At 50.4% G+C, this 24,267-nt stretch overlaps 1 protein-coding gene and 1 long non-coding RNA gene across 5 annotated transcripts in view; one reads left to right on the plus strand and one right to left on the minus strand.

Moving 5' to 3' along the window:
• The first annotated feature begins 3 nt into the window (after nt 1-3).
• The window catches only part of LOC100883452 (uncharacterized), a 30,018-nt gene continuing 5,754 nt past the window's right edge, over nt 4-24,267 (plus strand). Inside the window, exons 1-5 of one of the 4 annotated variants that reach the window (XM_076536186.1) lie at nt 4-2,810; nt 7,948-8,353; nt 13,479-13,752; nt 21,104-21,271; nt 21,476-21,552. In XM_076536186.1, coding sequence (XP_076392301.1) covers nt 2,627-2,810; nt 7,948-8,353; nt 13,479-13,752; nt 21,104-21,271; nt 21,476-21,552 — 1,109 coding nt within the window. In that variant the 5' untranslated portion in view covers nt 4-2,626. The remainder of the gene's footprint in view (nt 2,811-7,947; nt 8,354-13,478; nt 13,753-21,103; nt 21,272-21,475; nt 21,553-24,267) is intronic. The other 3 variants (XM_012294947.2, XM_076536184.1, XM_076536185.1) reach the window with 3 other exon arrangements.
• Nucleotides 10,374-13,464, minus strand: LOC105663728 (uncharacterized). The gene is made up of 2 exons (XR_013039528.1): nt 11,692-13,464; nt 10,374-11,034 (listed from the first exon to the last, which is right to left on the minus strand). It is a non-coding gene; the product is annotated as an uncharacterized LOC105663728 (long non-coding RNA).

The raw sequence follows: 24,267 nt of genomic DNA on the forward strand, positions 1-24,267 counted from the left end.
GTTATCGCCGCCACGAACGGCAATCTTCTTGTTATTATTAGAAACGTCCGAACATCGGAAAAAAAGCAACCGTGTATTTACTCTCTCCAGAAGCCACTCGACGAGCCGAGAAGCTCGTGCCACGAGGGACTTTAGTTTACGAATCTCGCGCATTTCGTGCAGCGACTTCGTTTCTTCTCTTTTCTAGCCGGTCGAGTTTCGAAACGGCAGCGGACGATTTACAGCGTCGCCTTCTCTCCGGCGTCGATTTCGAATTACGCGAAAATCAGCCTCGCCACCGAATTCGAGCGCATCGCGTGGGTGGCCTTCGCCGTCTACCGACCTCCACTTCTGCTCTCCGCCCCCTCGATGACCAATCGCTTTCGCGTACTCAAACGTCGCGCGTCGGGACAATAATCGTTTTCCCTCCTCGGTTTATAAATTTACTTTCGTAAACAATTTGCTAACGAACTTGCGTAATTTTTGCGTAATTTTTCCACTCGCCTCTCTCCGTTGTTCGCGTTTTTCTTTTTCCTCGAACGGCTCTCGGTCCCGGACATAGCTCGATCTCGAGCAGAGATAGGAGCGCAAAGTTTTGGTAACGTTCGAAGGATGCTCGTTACGCGGGAAACTTGGTTAAGTGGATACAGTCGTAGCTCGTTAAACGGCGAGTTTCGCCACGGGTGACGAATTTGAAAAGCGACGGTGACACCTCGGAGTATCCGCAACCGCCTTAAAAACATTCGAATGCCAAAGCAAACGGGGGGTCCGGGACAGCTCGTTCCTGCGGTTCGAAGGACTCCTCGAGCGCGCCGCGTCTTTTCAGCTACCTGAAGGTGAGAAGGAAGGAAGAAGGAGGGAGCGAGCGAGATACCACGGGTCTTCATATTTTATACGGAATGGGATCCTTTATGCGGTCGACTACGGAGGCACCCAGCGTGTCGAATAGAATTCAGGAGGCCGGTACACGATAGGTATTTTGACATGCCCGAGAAATTAGTATAATAAAGGGGGGCTAGGTAGACCGGCTAAGTGCCTAAACGCGCGCCGTAAATCTCCCCTCGGTGCTCCGGAAGATCCAACCGATGCGGTAAAACGCGATGCTCCTCGAAACCGACGATCCGAATCTTTCGACGTTTGATCGATCGGTATACGTCTTCGTGGTTGTCTCTAACGGTCTTTATTGCTCCGACTCGTAACTCTTCCCCCTGCCAAGTCGCTTTCTTTTCTTTTATCGTTTTCGCCGAACCCGTCCCATCTTACGCTACTGCCGGATTCGCGAGGATGGCCGAAATCAAGATGGCGTTGGAACTCGAACGATTTTTCCAAGCATCGCCGAGGCGAGAGCTTTTACCCGGGAAGCCGACCAGACGCGGAGTACGCCTCTATTAGCAGCCACCGTAGGAACGCGTATCGCGACGGCTGAGCCAGCAGCAATGGCGTAATCGCGACGCGAGGAGACGTTTGGTCGTTCGTCGAAACGGTTGCATCCGCTTACCGTTTACTTCGCCGCTCCAAACACCTCGCGCGAACTTCGCTAGTTCGCGCGCGTAGGTCCAGTTTCGGCGATACGATTATCCGAAGGATGGAAGAGAGGTCGGTACGGTGGGAGCGAAAATTTGTCGGAGCAAGTTCTACGCCACTGTATGTACAACCGTGGTACATACGTAGATACGTAGAAACGCCGGCCATCCGGTGCACGAGGGGGTCGATCGATCTCTCTTTCGTCGTTGCGCGACCACCGTGCCGCTGCCACGCCGCTTCGAGATACCTCCGCGATCGGTGCTTCGGACGGTGGAGGTGGCGGAGGCGGCCAGCGGCGGCGACGACGATGGTCGAAGGTAGCTCGACGGTGGTCGTGTCGGTGGTCGACGAGGGGCGTGTCCTGGGAAAGAGGCGCCTCCGTAACGGGCCGCCCTCGTCTCGCGCCGGTAAACCGTGTATCGCGGTAAACCGTGTTGGCGCAAGATCTCGTGTCACGTGACCGGCGCTCGGGCGACCGCCTCGATCGGTCGAGGGGGCCGAACCGAGGTAACGCCCCGATAGGGGAGCCCGGTCGCTCTCTCTTTCTCCGTCGAACGCGGCTCGGAAGCGTTCGGGCTATGTTATCGGGGCTCCGCGAGCGGCCGAGCTAGAGCGTCGTTGCCGTTGTTCGCTTGGTGGGGCGAGCGGTGCGCGTGGGAGGAGGAGCGGCGGCCCAGTGGAGTTCGGGAAGTCGAGCAGCGCAGACGCGTTCGTTTCGCGTCGCGTCCAGCCGAACCGATCCTCGTTCTACGTTTCGGAGCAGCATCCCGTTTACGACGCCGATTCGATCGCGCGCTCCTCGGAACGTTCGATTTTCGCGCCTCGACGCGTTACGATATCGCGACACGGAACGGTCGATGGGAAGCGCGACCGCGGTGGTGCTCGCTCGTCGCGTCGTCGACGATCTCTCGCGGATCCGTTGACGAAACGAGCCAACCGACGGAGCTGTAACGGGTCTCGTCGCGAGTGAGACTAGTGATAACGTCGCGTCGCGCGATCATCGGGAGAACGAAACGAAAAGTGGATCGCGTTCACGAGCAAAGAGAACGCGACGCTTCGAATCGGAGAAAAGCAGGGAAGAAGAGAATAAAGTAGAAATCAAAGTGTCGTCGGCCGTGAAGGGATGCCTACGAAGGGGGAAAGGGGAAAAGCGACGGACTTCAGCATCGCGGCCATCATGGCGCCCAGGGGTCCGTCCTTCGGGCATTACCACCTGCAGGGCATTGGCAACGCCGCCGCTACCGCTAATACCAGCTTGGAATGTCCAACAGGCAAAGCGTTCGTCGCCGATTCCGCTCTCGATCACCGTAAGTTTCCTCCGATTTCTCTCCTTTCTCCGCCTTTATCGCGCGTGTCCCTCTATACCTCGATTCGAACGTTTCGGTCGCGAACGACGAGCTCCTACGATTTTTCCCGACGCGAGTGATGTCGCGATTCTTTCGCGCGAACGACTACTCGCGCGAAACGTATCGGATAGTTCCGACGGCGCGACGTCGTGCGTCGAAAGTACCGACTATAAAACCCTCGAAAATCCCGCTTCTCGGTAAGGACGGTTCTCCTTCTCGGAATTCGATCTCTCGAGGAACGACGTTTCGGTGGTCTCTCGGTAATTCGCCGTGAACCGTTTTCTATCCGACGTCCGACGGTATACTGTCGGAAGAGAACTCGATCCCGGCTGTTTCGGGATCTGAATTTCGTTGAACGTTCGGCTCGTTTGTAGCGGGTTAAATCCTTGGTTCCGTGTAGTAGTAGTTTGGTAGTCGAGATCCATTAGTCGAGGCGTTGACTGGCCGCTGTCCGTTTAATTACAAATTCGTGATACATTAGGCGACGCGTGAAAATAGTAGCCGCGTGCTCGAGAAAGACATTTGGCCCGGGTTAAGATGATAATTGGCGTCCGAAACGGGAGCAGACCGACTAATTGTTGCCAACGGATGCCGCGTAAATTTTACCTGTTCGCGGCGAAATTAACGATCGAGGCTATCTCGGAGACCGCGTCCCGTGGCTCGATTCTCCTCGTTTAGTCGGCCGGTTGCTTGCGTCAAACTCGTTGCGGAATATCGACGAGAAAAAGAGCGATCGTTCCTCTTAAAAATAATGATCCAACGCCAACGAGTGACCGTCTCGGAGCGAAATAGGACTAAATTACCGGACGCGATGCAACGTTCGCGTTCATTTTCGGACGAAAAAGTATCTTTCTCACGAACGAACGATTTTTCTACGAGGGAACGTAAATTGCCCGGTGTTTTTGCGTTCGGGAACTCGTCCGGTGCTTTCAGCCGGTAATCACATTAGCGCACTTAACGACGCCATTACAGCTCCCGTAGCAATCTCGGGATTCTTAATCGTTCTCGAGAACAAGTTTCGCCGCGTAGAGTGGGCGAGGTGGAAAACATTAAATACCACAGCCTCAATTAGATTCATAGGATCCTTATTGGCCGCGTCCGCGGTGATTGTTTCGCGAACGCGTTACGTCCACCGTGCCGTCCAATAACGATCCGAAGAATTTACATTAATAACACGGTCAACGATAAAAATCGCCGACGATTTTCTTTCCATCTTTATCGAGTATCGGCCGAGAGTCGTTTGGACACGGAAATTCGCCAAACGATCACGTCTCGACGTTTACGCGATTCGAGATCGAACGAACCAGCCTTTATTCGACCGAACAATTATAGAAGCGATAACGCCGAACTTACCGCCTAGACCGGACCTACGTACTATGCCCGCAAATATTCAAACGGACGTTTAAAAATAGTGGAAAAACTGTACGCGAATAGTTTCTCTTGTAGAAACATTTATTCGATAGCGTAACTCGGCTTTGTATATTACAGCGCTTAAACATTTATTTGCGTGCTCACGGACAAAAGTAGGTATGTAGGTCTGGACTAGATTTTATGCCGCATCGTTCGAATATTCTGGAGTGAATTTCAGGTGGTATTACCACCTGTAGTGACGAGGAATGTTATCGACGAATCCCCTTTCGAAGCGTACTTTTCAAATAATTCTCGAGAAACCGTTCGACAGTTCGCGTTACTTCGTATCGCTCTAACGACCCTCTTAATTCGACCAGATTCTTGATCTCGTTACCGCGTGAAAAATGGAGCAGCTACGTTCGAGCGTTGTTTCTTTCGTCGTTCGTATGTCTTTTAATACCGTCACGTAACTTACGATACATTAAAACGCGACAAATCTAACTTGACCCGTTTAATTGTAAATTTGCACCATCTTCTCTAGCGCGACTAGCAAAATATCGCGACGTCCGAACGTTAAAAGGGTCCATCGGACTCGAGCTACTCGGCAACGCAACAATGAAGCTCGGTTGGTCGACAAATCCTTGTCGAAGGTCGTTCGAATTCGATTCGATTCGATTCGATCCTCTCGGGTAATCTGGTTCCGCGTAATCTCGCTCGCATTTGTCCGAGCAGAGCGGTTGGCGAGGGAGAATCTGTTCTCTATAGAGAGAGAAGAAGCGCGTCAACTCGTGTAACGCGATCGTTATTCGGCTCGTAGCGTCTCGATCCTTTTGAGCAACGTCCTTCGAACGGCTGGGTGGTGACAGGATTCTGGGTGGTCGGCTGTCGGTCGTGGCAAAAGGAAACTGACGTCAGTAGCTCGGTCATATTTCTTCTTGCCTTAAGATCATGGAACATGGGACCACCTCGTGGCACACCACCGCCCAAAGCTTTAACTCCTTCTGTTGGCCCGGAAAGCTTCCGGTAAGGCATGCGTCCTCACGGATCTTCTTTTGTGCGGCCTGCAAATATTTCGATCCCCTTCGGGATACTTAAAAGACCCACGTTGTCCACTCGAGCTCTTAGCCGGCCACGCTTCCGGTTTTATGGAAGCTACCGCTCTAGATTCGATCACGTAACGTCGTAAATATCCCCGATTCATCCGGCAATCGAGCGTACTTGAATTCTAGCAACGATGCAACGCGTCGCGTGTCGTGCCGTTATACAACCTTATTAACGCGCGCGCGCGCACACGCTTCGAGAACGTGGAAGGTCGTTGTTGCGTTCGTTCGATCGCGTACGTGGCCATTACCAGCGGTTTTCGAGAAATCTCCCGGTCGCTGCTGCCTCTTGCGTTTCTCGGACAATCGCGCGTTCCTGATTCTCCGATACAGTCGGAAAGAAAAACCGCGAACGGTCGCGACACGGAGCAACACGCGCACGCAAGAGGTGTTAATTTTAACAGCAGGCTTTCCCCGATGCTCGCACCGTCCGGTGTCCGCGTCGTCGACCGGCTGTTTCGCGAAACCAGTCCTGCGCTTGATGGCTCAATAAGGAAATCGTCGAATTTCATCTGCTACGCGAGAACACTGTCGTTGCACGCATACGAACGTAACACGCGCGTTTACTCCTCTTTAGAATCGCGCCTTCTTATTGTTAAGGCGGTTTCGAGAAACGAAAGGCACAGAGGCGGAGGAAAAGGATACGTGTACGAGTGTACGACAAGTGCCAGGTCGTGCGTGAGTGCGTACGTGCACGCAGATGCGAGTGCACGCAAGCGACCAGAGACGCACGCGATGCGCTGTTAACTCGTCTTCGTTTTTAACGCGTCCTCGTTGTTCCTCTTCTTACCGGCCGACTGCTGCTACCCGTTCCTTCGTTCATCGGGATACCCTCTTTTCTTTTTCTTGCTTCCTTTTTCGATCGTCGTTGTCGCCGTTCCGATCGTTCCCCAACCTCTCGCGAGAAAATTTCCGCCAGACTCGTTAGGAGATTTTTCATCCGCAATTTTTTAACGCGTAAACCCTCTTATCTTTACAAGAACGTTTATCGGCATAAACGTTTGTAATGAACCGATCACCGGTGACTCGTCACGCGTGTAAACACGCTGTAACAAGAAGGAAAAGTCTCTAAAGCTTCCTGTCGTACATACTCGACGTACGATTGTTCCTTTTAAAAGGTGAAAATTCTCGACGATAAGTCGGTTTATTCGGCAAACTAGAGTCGCGCGCGAGTTTCCGCATGACCAGTTATCGGACGTGCTTAACAGGTTGATAATAATGTTGGAACGATCCAAAAGGAAAATAGAATGTTTATTTCGTCGAGCACGTATGGTCCGAGAGTGTCTAGCGAGACTCGGTGATCAGCGAAGGTTAAAAATGTGTCAACGAGGAAGTTGACGCGTACACGGTAGCCGTTCGATAAACCCATTAGCAGACTTTTCGATGTATCTATCGACCGGAAACCATTAACTGGTTTTAGATCGTTAACGCGTCGTTCCTTACACGAGCGAAATAATTAAAAGATCACCGTTTCTTTTTTTCACCGTTTATTAGATTACAAAGTATCCTCGTTATTAATTTACGCGAGCGAACGACGTCGAACAATTAAGAAACTCGAACGGATTTCGCTTTCGAAATAAGTTACGAAGACGGGAAGATAATCGGTCGGCTCCGTGGTTTCGCGGGTATGCGACGAGGCACAGAGGTCGACGCGACGAAGCGGTAAGTCGAAAACGGTGAAAGTGATCGGTCGACGGTCGTGGCTGTCAAACGCGCGGTAGAAAATTTGACGGAAAACCGGTTTAGGCAGGCAACGTATCGAAGAAAACGTTAGCCGGTAAGTCGAAACGTTTCCGAAACAGTTGGAGCGACGCGATACCGTATGCCGTATGCTTTTGGAACGTGGTGACCGTTTCGAAATTGGTGCCTTCTCGTCGCGATGGTCGTCAGCCAATCCTCTTAACGGGGCAGAATCGTTCCTTTTCTTTCTTTCTCTTCGCGTTCCTTATGACCGTGTTTTCAACTGGGCTCGCTACCGTTCGCTTCTACTTCCGCGTCGTCCCTGTAATCGTTACCTATCGCTTCCACCTCTTACATGTTGCTCCTTTCGATTCGAATTTCGTTACATCGATAATAAATGTTCGCTCGACGAACGGTGGAAAAAGAACGGGGGAAAGAGGAAAAGAATTTGATCCGGATTAGAATAAATTTTTTTAACCGTGTCCACGACACGCGCCCGACACAGTGTGCGTAAACGCACACGGGGTATCAGTCCGCGGATCCAATTTGAGATACGAGGCCGGAAGACGCATTGTTCGCGCGGAATAGTACAAATTAACAGATCGGTATCGTGACTGGTGCAATTAACATTGTGTACACTGGCGCGGTGGATTGGCTTTCTTGAAATCTGACGGTTTAATTAGGCGCCACCTTCGTAGCAGATGCGCGGCCGGTTCGATTAATTACCCCCGCCTTGCTTCTCTCGGCTCCCTCGCGTATCGTTTTGGTTCATCTTGCTCGTTTAAATCGACTCGTAGCTCGATTCGGAATCCGTCGACGCGAAGAAACGTCGTTTCGCGAGCGATCTTCTCCATTTACCGGGGTTATTTGTCACTTTCGAAGCAACGTCAACATCCAGCTGCCCCGTTACTTTCGTTTCCTTCTCGAACGAACGGGACGGGACAACGCGACGAGTAAACGCAAAACAGACGACGATGTTTCAGGGGCAAGGACATCCCCGGTGAACATTGTCGCGACGGCGACGGTGGTGACGGAGGAAGCGCTGTTGGCCGACGACGAGGTGGAGAACTGCGAAGGCGAGAGCGAGGCTACCGACAAGTCCGGCAACGAGGAGGACGAGGAAGTGGACGTGGACGTGGAGGAGTGCAGCAGCGTCGACGACGGTCCCGTGCACGGTCTTCCGGACGATCTGAGCAGCTCGTCGTCCGCGAGAAAGTGCCAGGACGCTTACGGCGAGCACGAACGGAAGCACCGGCTGAGGACCAGCTGCAATTCCGACGAGCTTCGTGACGTCGAGTGCCACCTCGAGACCAAGGAGCTCTGGGACAAATTTAACGACCTCGGCACCGAGATGATCATCACGAAGACGGGAAGGTGAGTGGCGTGTCGTATCGGTGGGTTTTCGCGAGCGTGGCGTGTTACGGAGTGCTGTGGCGTGGCGCGCGCGCAGCTGCGAACGGAAGATGGCCGAATACGCTGAAATTCGTCGCGAAGCCGACCGAGTTTCGCGCTCGGGGAAACGATTCTTGCTTTTAAAGAAGAGGGAGAATACGAGCGACGATCGAGGAGAGGAGGTCCCACGGTAAATTGCTTTCCGTTCGTTCGAGTTACGGCTTCGATAATTGCCTCGATTTGCCAAGTGTAAACGAATTGGAAGGTGCGCCGAACGAAAAACGCGTTCGCCCGCTAACGGGAAAAGGGAATTCTTTTTTCGACCGTAATTACCCGCCGTTACGCCGCTACGCCGCTGCGATTACCGTGGCGGTCGTTAATTATCGCCGCTCGAACGCGCGGGTCACGGTTAGGGTAGACCGGGGTTCAAAGTAACCGGTTAAATATTTCAAAATATATATCGCTCATTGTCCGTTCCGATTGCGCTAACATCTTCGGAACGTTCTTTCGTCGCGAACTTTCCTCTATTCTGCTCGAAATCGGTCGGGACCGAGGCGCATAATCCGCGCATGTACCGTACAAATATGTGCTTTCACTGAAATATCGCCTTTTACGAGTAGCATTCGAATCTCGTAAAGCGAAACTTTCGTATCGCGATCGACTTCGATTTATGAACAGACATCGAACTCGGTTCCGTTCGTACGCGTTTCGTCCCGAGTTCGGCTCGAAATTTTTACTCGCGCGCAACGATCTATTTGTATAAATTCGATGCTACAAGTCAATTTCTCGAAATTGCACGAGGCCGTAAAGCGGACTTAACGATATTCCAAAGTCGTATTTCAAATTCGAATCGTTGCTTTTGACCCCCGTCTACCGTACGATAAAAGCTTGTTCGTGGTTCGTAACCCTCCTTACAGGCCGTGTCACCGGTAAATTGCGACGAGTCGAACAGAAACGGAAGAAGGAGAAAAAGAACGAACGCGCACGGTTCGACTCGGCGTACTCGAACTAATGGATTTCATTGATTGGCGTTTTACGAGATATTTAAGGGAGCTTTCGGTGTAATTTATCGCGGTAATTTGTGCCTCTGCGTGGATACGCGACACGCGGGCGCGCGCGTGCACCTTCATTTTTATAGCTATGCTAATAAAGTCGAGGCCGCAGCTGCGCGAGCTCTAAGGATGCGTGACCATGTCGAAATTACGATGATATTTGGACGCGAGGGAGCCCCGTCTAACGCTGTCCCCGGTTAAATTTCCTCTTCTCTTCCGTTCTCGAAGCGTCATCGATCCGACTCGCGCGTAATCGCGCAACCGCGTTGCTTCTTTCCTCTTCCCGTTTCGCGTTTCGCCCGATCGTCGAGGGTATCGTTGGAAGCACAGCGGCGAGTCGTCGAGTTGTCCGACGAATTCGGGGATTCGAGGAGAAAAAGAAAAAGAAAAATTTCCTAATAATTTCGGGGCGTGTCGCCGTGGCTGACGTTCTTCCCGAGCACGATCGATATATCAAGAACGTGGCGATGCACGAATAGCGTCGTTAGCACGAGAAACTTGGCACGAAATCCCAGCTGAACGAAAACGTCAGTCTCTCGAGTGACAATACGAATTCGGACCAATCAGGTGGAATTGTCTGGCCCTACGGGGTGCCAGCACCGTATACTCCTCTGATTCTACCTCGAGGACTAACTCACGGGGTCTTTTTTCCCACGTTGGCACTCGCCAGTTCTCTCTCTCTCTCTCTTCCCTTTCTTTCTTTCTTTCTTCGTGTTGCCTACTCCCGACGGCCACGATTTCAATATCGCGAACAAAGCCAATTTCGTGCGTGCAAAGTCGGACGTTATCGCCGACGAAAAGAGAGAAAGCCAACGGACACGAAAGAGCGGTTGGCGTCGATAACGCGATTCCTGAACTTCCGAAGCGATTCGGTCTGGTCGGCCCACGGAGGTTCGGCGCGTCGAGATCGCGTCTCGAGTTTGCTCGGAAGCGTTTCGGATAGTCGGAGGTCGAGTTCGCGAGTATATTTTTCAAAGTTTAAGTAGGCGATCGTGGAGCGCGAAGCAACGGGGCAGAATAGAAGGTGTGGACGAGCAGGTCAGCGCGGAGAGCGAGACAGGATACCGGCAGACAGAGGGTACTCGTCACGCGAACCCTTCATCAAGGTGCCAGCAACCTACATTATACACTCACGCGTGCCTCGACCGGCAGGCTGAACGTGCACGTTACGCGAGAACGTACACGGATCGCGAAACACGACAGAGGGAACGAACGCTCTCGGGAACGAAAAGACGACGAACAGGGAAGCGGAGCATTCGATAGAATTCCTCGCGATTCGGTATAGATTAGGTCTTCGGATCTTCGATCTTCGTGGATCGAGCGCGGAAACGGCTTCCGGTGTTTCCGGAGCTGGTCGCCAGCGATTCGACCACGAGGAAAAGTGCCACCGGCATAATTAGGTATAACAGGAACAACACCTGGCGCGGGCTGCCGCGAAGTCGTTAGCTCGGCAAACATTTAAGTAACTCGGATGGCCTTTCGGATCGCTATAATATCCAGTGCTTCCGTAATCCATTTGTAGCAGCCCTTCCTGCCGCTTCTGTCTGTCCTCGGGCCCTGATGACTCCCTCTAGCTCCCGAAACGCGCCCACACCACGCTCTGCTCTCCAGCTACGAACAAACAGATGTACGCGTATAGGTGTACGCGTGACGCGTACGTACGTTGCGCGTAGCCGTCGGGGTGCTTTGGGGTCGAGGTGTTCCTGCGATTATGGGCTCGTTAGCCACGGCCCATGGAGGGCTTGTTTGTTTCTGCCTAATTTGACAGGGAAATACGGTAGAACGAGCTAGTAGACGGAACGAGAGAGATCGAAACGTAGATTGGAAAACGATTTTTCTCCGCGTTTGATCGCGTCTCGCTTCGTTTCTCCGTCATTCCGCTTTAATTTACGCGGTTAATTTACTCGATGGAGGACTCTGTTGTTTCGGATTAACACTCGGAGGTTCGTTTATTCGGTATATCGGATACGCTTCGATCTTTCGAATTTCGCTAGGGAAAAAAACGAGCGGACGTGGGGGAGCCGATGGGGAACAAATCGGTTCTCGATAAAGATAACAACGATATCGCGCGCGAGATAAACGAGGGTTAGGTGGGAGGCTAACGCGAATTAAGGACAACAGAGGATCGTCCTTAAGAGGGAACAGTCGATGCTTAATAGTCGTTCGAATAGATTTTCCGCTCGTGTCTCGGATAAGAGGGGAGACGACCCTTCGGTACGGCGATGTCCTCGATGATTTATCGCGTCACGATCGGTGTTTGCTACTTACCAGACATTTCTTTTCTCTCGCTTCGCTGTTCGATCGGAAACTAGATCCGAAAATAGGTAGCGTTTCGTCGAAATCTACCGCGGAGAGAGAGAGCTGCTTGAACCTCGAAGAGGGGTTAAACGAGTTTCCTCGTCGAGCAGTATCGTATCGTAGCGTCGTTGAATCGCGAAGAGATCGAAAGCTCGTTCGTCCGTGAATCTTGCGGTCGATGACTTTGAAGCGATCGCGGAGTTTGCGGTCTCGGTTCCGAGCGTCTTTCAATGAACCCGATCTCACGATTTGTTGCGTTCGTGGCTTTCAACGTGATCGTTGTTAACCAACCTGAATCGTATGCTCGTCGCGTCTTCGCTTCGGTGGCCGTATAATTATCTCGTGATTCTTCTCTTTGTAACTTTCAACGTGTCGCGAACGCTGTGTTTATCTCCGCTTGCCGATGTCGAAGGGGAAGAAGAAAGAAACCGGATCGAATTCGCGTTAGAAAGGGACGGATCCGGAGATTTTCCAACTCAACACGACGAGAATTCCGCAAATTTGACTGGACAAGAAGATCCGGTAAGCGGGGCTGTTCCAGGCGAACACGGCAAGCAGAAGCAAAATGGCCGTGTACACGGTCGTGTTGATCCGACGACAAGCGTACGGCGAGTCGCGAGTCGAATTCGGCGCGCACGTTTCTCGCGCTATCGCGTTCTTTGCCTGAGGCAATGCGCGCATTCCGATAGTATCGTTAGCCTCTATCGTTGTTTTAGCGGCTTCCATGTCGATCGGCTCCGTCTGAGTATCCTTGTCTTCGATCATCGAGATCTGGTCTTCTCCGCTCTGTTTTTCCTCTTGGTCCGTTTTTCCACGCGATGCTCCGGATATCGCGTCGTCCTTGCCGGGTTTCGTTGTTTGGTTGGACAGCCAGGTCGGGTGAACTATCGAAGACGCGTAGTCGACGGTGGTCGATACGTTTCGAGGGCTGCTCGGGGTTGGGGCCGTCTGCTCGTTTTTCGCGAGGACCGCGAACAAATCCTCTTCGCAGAGTCTCATCCGGATACAGGGAGGAAGCTCCTCGAGGATCGACGCGACGTTCTGAACGCAGTTTCTTCGACAACCTCTATTTCGTGGATTGCACGGTCCTGGACATTCGGATCGTCGCGATAAACTCATTTCTCGTCGCGCGCGAAATTCAACAATTTTTAGCAGAGTTATTTCCTTTCAGAAACAGTTTCTTCGTCGTTCTTGGCGGAGTCTCGAAGCCGTAACGAAGTCGGTGTTCTCGGACACGTCGACGTCAACGGAAGGGCGCATATGCGCGGCGCGTGCGCCTCGACGCCGAAGGTGTTGAAAAGTTGACTGCATATAACGAGGTTCAAGGGTGACTCGCTCGTAACGAAGCTTGAAAGGCCTGCGGGCGCTCCTTTCAATCAAGCTGGCTAGTTAGACGCGCCTCTGCCTCGGATTCGAACTCGACTCACCACGGATTCGACGAAAACACGCTCGTTCCAAGAATCTTTCGAACCCCGTTTCTACTTTGCTCGCATTTCCGCTCTTTTCTGCCTCGAACGTGTCCAAACGCTTCGTCAGCTTCGCGACGCTCTCATTCCGATACTATAGATTTCGTCCAGGTTATACGTCAAATTTTCTATCCGTTCGGTAAAAACAAAAACGACGACAGCCTCGAACTTTTCGTCTCGCGTACTAGATCACGTCGTTTTCGCGCCTCTGTCCGTACAACGTCCGAGCGTCGTCTCTTCTTCGTAAGTTATACTCGATTCGTTTTATCTTACGAGAGATTGGCGTTTCAGGCGAATGTTCCCCACCTGCCGAGTGTCGTTTAGCGGACTGAAGTCGGAAGGCAGGTACGCGGTGCTGATGGACATCGTTCCCGTGGACAACAAACGATACCGATACGCGTATCATCGAAGCTGTTGGCTGGTAGCCGGTAAAGCGGATCCTCCGGCGCCAGCGAGGCTCTACGTCCACCCGGATTCGCCGTTCACCGGGGATCAGCTTCGAAAGCAGGTGGTCTCGTTCGAGAAGGTCAAGCTGACGAACAACGACATGGACAAACACGGTCAGGTAAGAAATCTCGTGGTTAATCGTTCGCTCGGTCGCTCGTTCGTGTAGCACCCTCGTAAACTGGAGCACAAAGGGTCAAATATCGATCACGGGGACAACGGTATGCTCGTTTTCGTTTCGACGAACGAGCAACGTTTAACGCGTTATTCGCTACCGATCGGCTCGACAACCTGGCAACGAGAATAGAAGAAAATTATTTCCTCCAAGATACGTGGATACGCGGGTAGCGATGTTATTTGGAAAAGCGTCGGAATTAATAGGAGTCGCGAGAAACGACGTAAACCCGTCGAAATTCGAAGAAAGCGTAGAGAGGACAGAGGAATCGATGGAGATTCGAAGGATGTTTAGCGAGAAACGATATATTCGAGGGTTATTTATCGGTAAATTCACAGATTCGCGAGTTTGGTCGTGTAGAGGTGTCATTTGGCCGGAAAGCGCGTAAGTTTCTCGAATATAAGGCGGCCGATTTAACGAACGACCGGTGCCAACGACGTGGACAATGCTCACGGATTACAGTGTCGTTTTTCACCGAGCGGAATCGAGCAGTTTCGCTCTCCTTCGAGGCATCGAAGACGTCGTTGACGACGAGATTTCGGACGTTCGCGCGCACCGAAAATGGCCTCGTAAAACGGATACGCGACGTTACCGAGTCACGTAGGCGTGGTTATCATCAACGTTGCTCGTTAATCGTGGGCGTCGAAGCTGCCAGCCCGTGAAACGTAATATTCCATCGTCGCGTCGACCGATCGATGACGAACCAATCTTTCCGCGCGCGTGCTAAACCTTTCCCTTTGCCCTCGCTGTCCTCCTCGCTCCCTTCTCTTTGCCGCTTAATTACTATCCAGCATGAATTTTATATTCGTCTCGCGTTACGTTCGTCCTGCGACCTACTACGTCGAGTGCTCCTAAAGAAACGGCAGACGTACCGCGCTACGTACTGGACAGGGATTAATCATAGGTTGACCGTATAATGGTATAGAATCTTATTAGAGATTATCCGGTAGTTGGACCACCTCCATCTCTTTCGCGAATAAATCCATAGAGAAGCAGCGGTCTCGATCGCGTGTTCGAAAAGAAAAAAAATTGTTTGCCGCGAATCTTTGGAATTCTCCGCGAGAATCCGGAACGGGATCGAAATAGAATCGAGTCCGTTTCTTTCTCGTTCGCTGAAATATCGTAGCCGTAAGAAGTTAACGCCGTAAAAAGTGTAACTGTATGGCGAAAAGAGAGTAACGGGGGAAAAGAGCGGAGAAAGAGAGAGAAAGGGAAGATAAAGGGCGAGAAAGAGAGGCGAACGAGGGTCGCGCGAACCGTCCACTCGCGGACTGGCCATAATGTTACGAGCATTATAGGCGGTTGGTGGTGGTGTCGTAGGTGGTGCGTATAGTAGGCACGACGGCGTGCCTATAAGCTAATAAATTGAATGGATGTTTGCCTGGAGCTTTTGTCATGATGATCACGAGTAGCCCACGCCTGGCCCGTTGAGCACCTTTTGAATCTCTCTCCACGCAGCCTGTTCCCGTCTCTCGCGCTGCTCCTTCCTCGCCTCGAGATTCTCGCACGGTTTCTTTCCTCCGCGCACCTTTAGCTCTTTCGTTCGCTATCTCGTTGGTATCGCGATATCGACGCTCGCGACGAATCCGAAAACCGTTCTACCTTGGAACGAAACTAACTCGATCTGATCGACTTTCGAACTGTATCGGCGCTGAAAGGATTTTTTACGCGGTCGCCGTAAAATTTACAGCTCGTTAATAATCTTGGACGCTTCGCGTTTAGAACACGAGTAGTAGAATTTCGAACAGTCAGTTTCTCCGCGCAACCGTGATGAAGGTAGATTTGTAGGAACGCGTTTGTGGAATGAAACATTGCCGTGCAAAAGATAGACTCACGTAGGTGAACATACACGTAAAGCTTGCACGAGAGGAAACACGAGGGACAGAAGAAGGTTCGGATGAAAGAAAGAAGGAAGGAAGGAAAGAAAGAAAGAAAGAAAGAAAGAGCTAGGCAGCCAAGCGTCGAGGAACAGACACACCGGTTAAAAGCAGTCGCGGGGAGCGGAGCAGTGCCGGGAGAGACCGGGAGAGCCACGCAACGCCAGTCAACTCAACTCGACGACTCAAGTGGTAGGGAACATTCCTTCGCTACGGCCACTATTTCATCGTTTCGTATGACGCGATATTATAAGACCCCCGCCTGCGTGCTGGCTACTACACGGTGGTCCAAAAGCGAGCATCCACCTGCGACCGCGACCCTTCTCTTCTCTACGAGATAGCTGCGGGGAGGCGCGTTTCTCGCGCTCTCGCCGGATCCTCGCGTCTGGAATTTCCGATCTACCGACGTTTCTCTCTCGTTTAAATCTAAATTACCCTCGGAACCCTGTTCCTCTCCCACAATTTCGACGCAACGTCAACTCGAACCGCGTTTAATTCACGCGTCCTTCCGTTTTGTCCGTCGATCCTTCGCTCGAGAACGGACGACCGAATAAAACGGCCTCGAGTGTTTTTCGTAGTCGCGACTCTTCTCACCTTCTAGCCGGAAAAAATATTGAACGACGCTGTACGGGTACGCGAGGAGGGAATGTTGGAATCAATGGATATTAATAATTTCTTAACGCGGCGCACTTGTAGCGCCTGAGATGCCAGGAAGCTTTAGTCAGCCATAACATCGAGATTAAACGCGATTTATGATACGTTCGAAAGAGAGACGGCGAATACTCGATCGGGATTTACGGTGTAATTGAATAAACACGAGCGCAGAGAGCGAGCCGCGACTAACTCGGATCGGTTCGACGAAAGTATAATTACTCGCTCGTTATTGCTCTATCGAAAATGAATCGTTTGAACGGTTTTCGGACAACGCGCTTTTCCACGGAAATTCTTCCGAAACCGTGGACGTCGCTCGTGCTCGAGTACGTTTCGCTCTTTCGTTCACGCTTTTAACGCTTTGCATTATGATTTTTTCGCGCGTAGCTAAGCAGCAAATCGATTACGTAATCTTGTTCGACAAATTATATACGACTTTCAAGTTTCGAAAAAAGGATACATATTTATCATTGGTACTATAGATTATCTTGTCTAATAGTTACACAAATTGAAACACGACGATAACTAATTAGTAGACTGCTACCTATGGTACGACTCCGATTCGAAGTTATAAATCACAAGGTTAACGCCTGTAAAACTCATGCGTGACGGCGCTACTTGATTTTATTTAAATAATGATGTTTATTCAAAGAAAACGCCAGTGTAGATTTTACACGTTGTTAGCGCTAATAAAGCGATATCGTTATAGTTTGTCCCGTACGTCGAGTCGAGTGTCTTTCCCGAGGAATCGGTTCGGAGTGCGACGATGAAGGGACTTTTTAATCGAAAGGAGCAACAGGATTTTCCGTAGGAGCTCGTTGAATCCGAAACGAAGCCAGCAGGAAAATGATGTTTCTCACGATCTCGCGAGGAATCTCCTTTTGCTCGTCACGCCAAGTATTAGGTTTCCTGTAGAAATACCTGAGCGAGTCGCGACCGAGGAAGGGTCGATCAATTAAACGAAAAGTTATGCAGATGCGCTATTTCATCCTCGCGCATTGCGTTACGCGAGTTTAATTTACGACGATTCGTCGCGTTCGTACGCGAGATCCTCTCGCGGATCGAACGAATTCGTTGATTACGGCAGGCTAATGACACGAAATATTATGTAGCATGTTTCGTTAATGCACGCCGCGAAATTATTAATCGTAAAATCGCGATCGATAACTGGTACGTTATGCAGAAACGGAACGGAGTCACGAATACGCGACACGAAGCGTTAACTGCGACTTTCGAAAATGTAATATTACTCCGGCGAGCGTGAACGCGACGAGCGACGAAGGAAAAAAGCTACCGTTTCGAGTAAAAAGAAAGTTCGAGCCTGTTCTCGAGGATGATAGCCTAAGAAGCTCGACGGTTTGGGATAAATTACTCAACGTAATCGAGGTAAAAAAGTAACGGCCGAAGAGGATACGGTGTATCATCTAACACGCGTTTACGAGTGGATCACGGTGAACGGTGTTGTGCTCGTGTGTGTACGGTGGCATCTACACGCAGGAACCGAACAGAGTAGAGCAAATTGGAGTTCTGACAGGTTGCAGTGGGGTGTCCCACCATCCAACGGCGCAGAGAAAACGGATAGGGGCACCCCGGGATCCCAGACACCTATAATCGTACGGGCATAAAGTTGCCCGCTTGGAAAGCTACGGTCCGGTCCACGGGACCCCGCGTACTCGTTATCCAGACTCGGATTAAATTCGTCACTTTTGCCTCTCTCTCCTCGAGACGAGAGAAGAAAATTTTACACGCTGCTGCACCCTATACGAATCCTAATCCAAATTTGTCCTTGCGTCGTCGTGCCACGACGGACCAATGAAATATTTATAAGGCGCGTTGCGTAATCGCGTCGTCTCGCACTCTCTTTCGACCAAAGGACGATTCACGAAATTCCATGCTCCGGTGAAAAGAACGTTCGCTACGGATCGGACGATGCATCGCTCCTCTCGACCAGATCGTGGAACTGTGATCGCGTTAACGATTCGACGACCGAAACTTTCTTACGAAGTTGCGACCACTTCGAGAAAGTATACTCGAAGATGAACAACGCGATTCTAGTTGGCGAAACGTTTCGCCTCGATCGTTCAGCGAGCGTACCTAAAGCGTGTTCTCGCAACGGCTCTACGGGTAAAGTCGCGAAAAACAAGGGGAACGATATAATAATTCGTCGCGTAAGAACAAGCATAACGGTAACGATAAATACTCGCGGTAAAGGAGCGTTACGAAAGAGGAGGAAACGCTTCGTGGCCAGCAACGTATCGGGATATTAATTTCATGGTATAATCTCGCGTTATAAAAATAAATTACGAGCGAGAAACGAGCGGTCGACGGTGTAGCCGGATTAAGTAACAAAAGCGTTCCGGGGACATTTCCATCCGGGGGAGATCCAGGCCATGGAAGAAGAAGGAAGGTTCGTTCGATCGAGAACTATCGGAGCGAGTTCACGAAAGAAGAAAAACGACTATAAATCCCGTGTGTAATACTGCTATCAACGTGTATTACATGGACGCCGCGTTGTTTGATAAATCGCCAGATGCAAATTGCCAACGTCCGACGATGAGACTGGATTGGCTTCGATTTCTCGACTCTGCCACGTTCTACGCGGTATTACCACCTATACTATGGCTGTCGCGAAAATCCCTATATTCCGTCAACAACCAATCGGACAGAAAATTTTTCGAAAACTCGATAGGACTCGTAGGACCTTGGGACTCACGGTCTTAATATCAAAGGCCGATCGACGAACCCTGGCGATTATTCGAGTTATTTCAAATTTCTCGATATATCCATAACCAGAAGTATATAATATATGCGGTATGTGTGTGTGTGTATGTATTATGTAATTGTATGGTATGTGTGTGTGTATGTACTATGTAATTGTATGATCGACATGGGTGCATAATATGAACGAAGCTTGCGTATGGTATGATTGAAGTTTGCATGTAATGAAGGTTGCTAGAAGATTGTAAGATCGTCTTTTTGGTGTGATCGAATGTTTTGGGAGAAAAGAGGGCATTGCTTCGTGAGAGATTGTGAGATAGAGACATGAGAAATTTGTTAATTCGTGAGGTTTCTAATTATTAAATATTATTCTACATATATATGTAGGTATAATTTGGTTTCGTCTCGAAACGTGCGCAGGATGTCTCTAGTCTCTTACAATTACGATTTGTGCGCTCTTTTCGATAGCGAAGATAGCGTGATCGTAACAATAACGAGAATAAATTTTCGTAAGCGGGGGAAAGAGATAGATAGAGTTGTAAGTTAGCTTAATAAAGTTGAATACGATCGAGTCACGCTCCGCGGAAGACACGCGTACGGTTGTTCGATGTCCAGGCTCGTTTACGAAAAATTGAGACGTTTAGTTAATTATCGAATAACGCGATAACGACGAGTTTCGCTTCACGCGATTGGGGACAGGTTGTAGCGCAATTTCCTCTTTTTTTCCCGGTTTTTTCTTTTTCCTTTCGTACAACGGCACGCCGGTATATTCGTGTCGGGGAATGTCTTCCAGCGTGTTAACGCGCGCGATGCCAGCCGCAGATATCGGAGATATATTATCAGCGATAATCTTGTCGCTAATAAAAATCCCATTTAATAACGCGTTTCAAGGATGCGCGCTGCCGTAGGTCTCCTAACGACCTTTGGGTTTAATAACGGTAACGAATTTTCACCAAGTATGTAGACATTCGTGCTCTCTTCGTTCCTCGCGTTAATAACCGGCTATCTGGCAAGTCGGCTACTAATTTCCGAATTAAAATATTTTAAAAACGATCAGTTTCTTCGCTTCTCATAATATTTGGCTCGCGATACGTAAGCCATCGTGGTTCACGGACAACGAAATAAGTTATTCGATCGGATACGTTCGCGACAGGTTTATCAGGTGGACATCGCGATCGTGAGCGTGTCTGTAGGTGTGAAACGCGGTTTCGCGCACGCCCCCGTTTTCCGAGCTTCGAGACCCGAATTGCAGAGTTTGTCGCGCGAGCGGTCCTTTAACGTCCCCTCGAATTTATTTATCAACGAGAAAATGAAATCAGTGGAAAATAGTAACGCGATGCGCATTCATTGTTTCGCGCTTGATGTTTTCAGTATGGAAATAGTTGTTTTTACGTCGTTTAAGAAGTTTGTTCCTGAAAGTATCAATGCCACAGCGGGACAGTGAGCGATGGAAACGGAGCAACCATGGAAGGTATACGATTTAGATTCGCGACCGTAGATATATCGATCGAACGCGTACTTGTCCACGTAAACGATCGAGAAGTTTGCGCGGAAAAGGTTGACGCTTCACCTAGAAGTGGAAAATTTGCGTCACTTTCGCGGTAAAGTCGCGATATCGACGCGCAAACGATCCAAGTATTCGGAGCGTTCGCACGAGCTCGACGCGACAGAAATTTGCTTCATCGTGCTACATTGTCTCAGACAGAAAATCGATACGCGACTTCTGTTCCGGTCTCATCGATTATAGCATCCCCGCGTTCGAGCTCGCTGCGATACAAATAATAGAGACTCGACGCGGAAACTTTCAAATTATATGTTTCGCAAAGATACATTAACGTCTTTCTGATCGAGTTTAATAAATGTACGCGTTGCTTTAACGCGTTTGCCGCGACGGTCAAAACGTTAACCTGTTGCCCAACCGACGACTACGGCGAGTAAGGTGTTCTTTATAGTTTCGTTTCCGTGATCGCCTATGTTATCGGGCGAGTAGCGATAAATTAAGATTCCATAAATTGTCCATCGATCGTAAGCTTGTTCGTGTCTGTTTTCAGATCGTACTGAACTCGATGCACAGATATCAACCCAGGATACATTTGGTTCGTTGCCGACACACGGACGACAATAATCTTCACATAACCGATCTCCAGAAGGAAGAGCACAAGACCTTTATATTTCCCGAGGCTATTTTTACCGCGGTGACTGCCTATCAGAATCAGCTGGTGAGTACGACGAAGTTAGCTGCCGTTGGAGATTAATACCGTTGGAAGATTTCGGTCGCGAGAGAGCAACGATTAATCGACGCATCGAAAACGGAAATAATATCCGAAAGCTTCGAAAGGCATTAATCGTAGACGGCGAAATCCTTGAAACTCTGATTCGTAACGATTTCGTAACCACGGACGAACGTATCGATTATTTCGCAGATAACCAAGCTGAAGATCGACAGTAACCCGTTCGCCAAAGGCTTCCGAGACTCGTCGAGACTGACGGATTTCGATAGGTAGGTAAAATACACGTTGCGAGTTTGTTCGGCGATGAAACGCGTTAGGATCGATTCGTTTCACGGTGTGTTTCGATGCGCGTACCACGAGCGATACTTCGTAGCGGCGTGTTGTGGCAGTTCGGTCGGGGCCTCGATCATTACGCGCCATTATAACGTCGGCACCTTAATCATAGCGCGGGCCGAATTATCGCGCGATCTTTTAGATCTCGTTAAAAGTGGAAATTTATACAACGCTAAATGTCGAAGGAAAGAAAGAGCGAGGTACGAGGGACGGAAAGAGGGAGACTGTTTCGATCTCGAATAAGCCTGCTCGCACGAACGCTCGATTCCGACGACTTATCCACGATCGTCTATCTACGTGAATGACGATGCACCTGCTCTCGCGTCCTTTTCCTTCGCGTTTACGAGCAGGGCGGATACACGCGTGACAGAAAAGAATTTTTTTCCACGCGCCCCGTCAAAGGATTATCGTTTACGACAACGACTAATGCCCCGATAACTTGATTAATCTTGGCAGATGGACGCGAACAAGTTCTTTCCTTATCAGACTCTACAAGATGTTTCCGATATTGTTGAACAAACTTTGACGGCTCGTTTCGTCTTTGGAAAGTGGGTGTTGATCCTCGATAACTCCGGCTCCTATAATCCCGTTCGACAAACGTTCGAACATTACGCGAAAGATAGAGGGATCGCTACCGGGCTTCGAGTTCTACCTTCTTCGCTTTTCTAAGCTAGTTAACCGAATCGTTTTAAGAAAATGATCGCAGACTTATTTTTGAAGAAAGGTTACGAAGTTACTAAAGTCGAGACTCGTGAAACGGCGCTTTTTCTCTCGAGTAGGTGTCCCTGGAGGATCCGTATAACTCGGCGATGCGCGCGGAATCGTTCGGGTTCGGAATCGGTACGCGTGCCAAGCACCCGATCGAGAGTCTCTCTCGAGACGATTATCCGATCGTTGGAGGTTCGATTAACGAGTAGAAACGGTGGCTACTTGGCCGCAAATACGCCCACCGTATCGTTAACCCGTGTCGGGCCCAGTCGATATCCGGATCGCGCTTCAAGGTTTTATGCAAATGCTGGCGTATGGAGAGGACGCGCGTGGCCGTGTGCGTTGCCCGGAGAATCGATAACGGCTACTCAATAAAGTCGTCTTCCTCCGATGCTTTTGCCTCGCGAAAACGATATCGGGCTCGGAACGTGTTCCTTTGGCTGCTCGTGCACGCGTGTAAGGGTACGTATTTATTTATTTTTTTCCCTCGAGTCGAGCCATCGCGCGGTCTGCGAAACACCTGCTTTCGGGGATCGTGCAAGCGATGCGATTAAATAATTTGTCCGCACGTAATGGAGCAATAAGTAAAAGATTTTAGTACCGTCGGAACTGTGCCGATCTAATTAAGCCCCCTCGCGTCGACGCCTAAACGACTATCGCGTCGAATCTTGGTTGTAATTTTAAATCGGATCGATTTTTCTATATCGGCTGCTAGAATCGTCCAACGAGTAAGCGGTCTTAAGGAGAGAATATCGGAAAACCGGAAATTCCGGAAACGATCAAATCGCGAACACGTAAGAGAAATATTTTTCTGTCGCGACAGTACGCGTTTAATTCGGTTCGGAAGATGCGTTCTAGTCACGAGATATTTAGCCGAAGAGCATTCTCTCGAAAGCAACGCGGTGTCGGTTCGGTTGACCGGTAATCACGTGCAAATCGGAGGCGTGTCGAGGCTCAAGCGGAAAGTCCTTCTCTCGGCTAATGCGTTCGACGCGACGTTGGACGCGCTTCCGAGAAACCATGGGCGTGTTCCGAGCGTTTCAAAAGTTTTTCGTGAAACGTCAAACCGAAGAAACGAGAGAAGACGAGGGCGAGGGATCGTCGTTTCACGAAACACGGGAACGAGAGAGGTCGAGAAGTTGACGCGACCTCGCGCTCGCTGATCGACCACTTTAATGACACGGCAGTTTGGAGGAGGCGATCGTTTCGAAATCACTGGCCGGGGTCTAACGCGACCCTCCTCAAATCAGCACCTGCCTAACCGAGATCACGAAAAATCTTGCGTCGTCATTCTATCGCGACGAGACTCGGACTACGCGTCGATATCTCCCGAGAAATCTCTCGGAGAAATCGGAATAAGAACGTTTTCCCTCGCGTTTTCTCGTCGTTCGAGACAGAGACGGAGAGTTTCGGCGCGAGAGGAAATCCCGTGGAAACGAGCGGATCTCCGAATAGCTCGATAACAAAGGGCGTGTAAGATCGAAGAAAAGGATCGATCGGCGCGGAGCGGTACGGAGCGACGCGAAGCGGTACGGAGCGGAGTGGCACGGCGGTTACGGCAGTCGTGTTCGGCTGCACGGATGCGGCTCTGGCGGCGTCCGGAGTTAATGAGAGAGCGGCCGTACGGGGCAATACGGCGCATGCTCCCGCCCACTTCACGCCGCCGCTGATAGATAGATGCCCCTCCGGCCCTTTTGCCTCCCTCCGCCCTCTCCCTCTCCTTTTCGCCCTTGCTCTCACCCTCGACTCGCCTTCTTCACCCTCGCGCGTTCTCGATCTATCCCTGTGGTGCCCTCCCTTTTCCTTCCACCGTTATTCTCCTCTCGCCCAACCGACCATCATCGGGTCCGTGCTCGCATACGTGGCCGCAAAAAGCCACGAAATCGTTGTTATAAAGATATTACGGTAACTGCGAAAATTTAAGAACCATTTATAAAAACGTG

The sequence above is a fragment of the Megachile rotundata genome, chromosome 10 (genome assembly GCF_050947335.1).
Source record: "Megachile rotundata isolate GNS110a chromosome 10, iyMegRotu1, whole genome shotgun sequence".
Classification (NCBI taxonomy): domain Eukaryota; kingdom Metazoa; phylum Arthropoda; class Insecta; order Hymenoptera; family Megachilidae; genus Megachile; species Megachile rotundata.